Here is a 3,600-nt window from a genome sequence, read left to right on the forward strand (position 1 = left end):
TAAAAATACAAAAAAATTAGCCATGAGTGGTGGTGTGCACCTGTAATCCCAGCTACTCGGGAGCCTGAGTCAGAAGAATCGTTTGAACTAGGAGGCAGAGGTTGCAGTGAGCCAAGATCATGGCATTGCACTCCAGCCTGGGCAACGAGTGAAACTCCATCTCAAAAAAAAAAGAAAAAAAAAAAAGATAAAAATGTGAAGGAGAGCTACAGCAGATGAGGATGTGGCATTTGGGCTTTCCACATATCATCTATTGCCAACACAACAACTCATTTAAAGGATCGACAAATGGGGGTTGGAGGATTATAAGAAGAAAATAAAACCTATGGGGATTTAAGGATAAGACAGAATTACATAAAAATTGGAAACAAACTAGAAAAAGAAATATTTGCAACTGATATAAAAGGTTGGTTAACGATTACACAAAGAGCTTCCAAGTCTGCAACCTCTGCCTCTTGGGCTCAAGCTATTCTCCTGCCGCAGCCTCCCGAGTAGCTGGGATTACAGGCGCCTGCCACCACACCCGGCTGATTTTTGTATTTTTAGTAGAGATGGGGTTTCACCATGTTGGCCAGGCTGGTCTCAAACTCCTGACCTCAGGTGATCCGCCTGCCTCGGCCTCCCATTGTGCTGGGATTATAGGCACAAGCCACTGCCCCTAGCCTCTTTTTTTTTTGAGACAGGTCTTGCTCTTTTGCCCAAGCTGGAATGCAATGGCATGTTCTCAGCTCACTGTAACCTTTGCCTCCTGGACTAAAGCAGTTCTCCCACCCTGGCTAATTTTTGTTTTGGTAGAGATGGGGTTTCATCATGTTGCCCAGGCTGGTCTTGAACTCCTGGGCTCAAGTCATCTGCCTGCCTTGACCTGCCAAAGTGCTGGGATTACAGGTATGAGCCACTATACTAGGCCTCTTTTTTTTCTTGTATGCTATAAATTTTGCAAAATGACAGTGGTTTATTTTTATAGTAAATGTTGGGGAAAGATCCTAACATCAAAATGGCTTAAGTTATAAAGGTTTAAATGTCAACTTCTTACCATTTATGTTGCTTTCACAGCTGGAGTTTTTTTGGACCTTAACTTGAAATATAAGACAATCAAAGCAATGCTTCCATATGTGGCCAGTACACACTGAGAAAGAAAGAAAAAAGTAAACAAGACTTGTTGCATCTATATTATTTTAAAATATAACTGCTTAAAGTTATCATTAATACTTACATTCCTTCTACCTGTGAGAGTATAAGAGTTGAAATATTTTTTAATACCAGTGAACTGGTATTGCGCATCATTTTCTGGACCTGCCATGATTTCAATCTTTTAAAAAAAGAAAGAAAGCAACAATAAATTGGTTTGGATGTAATTTAAAAGTAAATAAATTTTGTCTTGTTTTAGTCTAAAAACTCAAGGTCACTGCATATAAATACTGTAAATATTTATCTATATCTCACCCAACACAGCAGTAGCAAAGATGGTGGAAAAAGCCTTCCTGATAAGCTTTTGGAAGTAGGATTTTACCTTGATTGCTATTTCATGAACACCTCAGAATACATAAAATCACTCAGCATAAGAGGAGAACACAATAGCCCCTGCTAAGTTCATTCTCTGACCCAATACAAATTAATGTTTTCATTCCTGGCTCCATCACACCACAGTACGTTGAATTAATCCATTTTAAGGCTACTCGAAAATTGGAGCTGCTATTTTTCAAACGTTCTCCACGGGTGATCATCAACAGCTCAACTACAAGCCCTACTTTTACAATTTTTCTTGTTATAAGTAATTTAGGACCTCCATGGGACGGGAGAAGGGATCACTTACTAAATGGAGTTGATAATAGCTACTGGTGGTAGTAAGGAAGCTGGAATCCTTGCACCACCACCAAAATAGATAAAAGATTTAAATGTAAATAGTGAAACCAGAAAGTCCTGGAAGAAAACATGGGGAAATATTTAAGTCATCTCAGGTAAGGGAAAATATTAAGAAAAAAAAGCCAAAAGCAAAAAGACAAAACATAAAAGGATAACCAACCTATTAGTCAAAGAAATGTCAAATGAGACCAATATTTAATCAAATGAGCAAAGATAAAATTATGGTAAGTAGTAGTATTAAGTACATGAGAAAACAATAATTCTCTCTCTGTTGCTTGGAGTACAAACTGGTACAACTGGCCGGGCGCAGTGGCTCACGCCTGTAATCCCAGCACTTTGGGAGGCCGAGGCGGGCAGATCATGAGATCAGGAGATCGAGACCATCCTGGCTAACACGGTGTAACCCCATCTCTACTAAAAATACAAAAAATTAACCGGGCGTGGTGGCAGGCACCGCTAGTCCTGGCTACTCGGGAGGCTGAGGCAGGAGAATGGTGTGAACCCGGGAGGCAAAGGTTGCAGTGAGCTGAGATCGCGCCACTGCACTTCAGCCTGGGCGACAGAGCGAGACTCCGTCTCAAAAAAATAAACAAACAAAAAAATAAACTGGTACAACCTTCAGAAAGTCCAATTTGGCAGTATCTATCGAATTATAAAATGAGTGTACCCTTCCATCTAGCTGCTTTTTTTCTCCAGGAATTTCAATATTACCCTTATTGAAATATTACAAAGTGGAAACACATTGTGTGGTTCAAAGATGGTCAATGAAATATTGTTTATGAAAATCTTAAAAGTCTATTTATAGAAGACTCATTAAAAAATGGTTTCCATTAAACGACACAAAATATTCACAGATCTTTGTGTACCGACATGGGAAGATGTCCCAAGTAACATTAAATGTTGTAAGAAAAATCTTATTTCTGGATTTTATAAAGCACGTCAATGGTTCTCTGATTCTTGTCCCTAGACCAGCAGCATTAGCATCACTGGAAACTTGTTAGTGCACATTCTTAGGCCCTACCTATTGAATCAGAAACTCTGGGCCCAGGAATCTATTTTAATAAGGCTTCTAGATAATCCTGAAGCATGCTAAAGTTTGAAAAATACTGCAGTAAATGAAATAGAAAAACAAATAGTGTATTAAAAAAACTCTGGAAGAATATATAGCAAAGGCGGCTTAATCTATAGTACCTGTGTATTTTACAAAGGCATGAATTTCTTTTATAGACAAGATATATTCGAAAGGTCACCAGAACAAGAGCTGAAAATTCGTATGCATGACCGCCTATCTACCACGACCGACGCCACGCCGAGTCGATTGGCAACACAGACGAGCCGGTCGAGGTCCGGTCGAGATTGGTAGGCAGTGACAGTGACTCAGCTGGGTCTTGATGAAATGGAAGAGGGAGATATCTGTGAGGGAGTCATTGCTATGGAAACTGGAACTCCCCCATTCAAAGGCTTTCAGAGGCATTCTTGTGTAAAGAATTGGCAATGAAAATTTGAGAAAAATGACCTTAATTTTCAAGTTTCAAGAAGGTTCTTGGAGCAATGAAGGAAATCCAAACTTCCTTAGGCCTCTTCAGAGACCTTGGCCAGTCTAGCCCAAGTTAGGAAAATCTCCATTAAAAGTAACTTTATACACTTGATCTTAGCCAACAGAAGCGATAAAAGCAACTTTGTAATGTAGCTATCAACTGTTTCACTTTACTAAACTTACTAAAGACATACTCC

General features: G+C 39.4%; 1 protein-coding gene across 3 annotated transcripts in view; it reads right to left on the reverse strand.

Moving 5' to 3' along the window:
- USMG5 (up-regulated during skeletal muscle growth 5 homolog (mouse)) overlaps positions 1-3,600 on the reverse strand; it is an 18,145-nt gene that overhangs the window by 12,807 nt on the left and 1,738 nt on the right. For 2 of the 3 annotated variants that reach the window (XM_011977496.1, XM_011977498.1), the window contains 2 exons: positions 1,217-1,312; positions 1,037-1,129 (listed from right to left, as the gene is read on the reverse strand). In XM_011977496.1, the coding sequence (XP_011832886.1) occupies positions 1,040-1,129; positions 1,217-1,303 (177 nt within the window). In that variant the 5' untranslated portion in view covers positions 1,304-1,312 and the 3' untranslated portion in view covers positions 1,037-1,039. Of the gene's footprint in view, positions 1-1,036; positions 1,130-1,216; positions 1,313-3,057; positions 3,254-3,600 lie in introns of all 3 variants that reach the window. The other variant, XM_011977497.1, reaches the window with a different exon arrangement.

The sequence above is a fragment of the Mandrillus leucophaeus genome, unplaced genomic scaffold (genome assembly GCF_000951045.1).
Source record: "Mandrillus leucophaeus isolate KB7577 unplaced genomic scaffold, Mleu.le_1.0 Scaffold18, whole genome shotgun sequence".
NCBI classification, from domain to species: Eukaryota; Metazoa; Chordata; class Mammalia; order Primates; family Cercopithecidae; genus Mandrillus; species Mandrillus leucophaeus.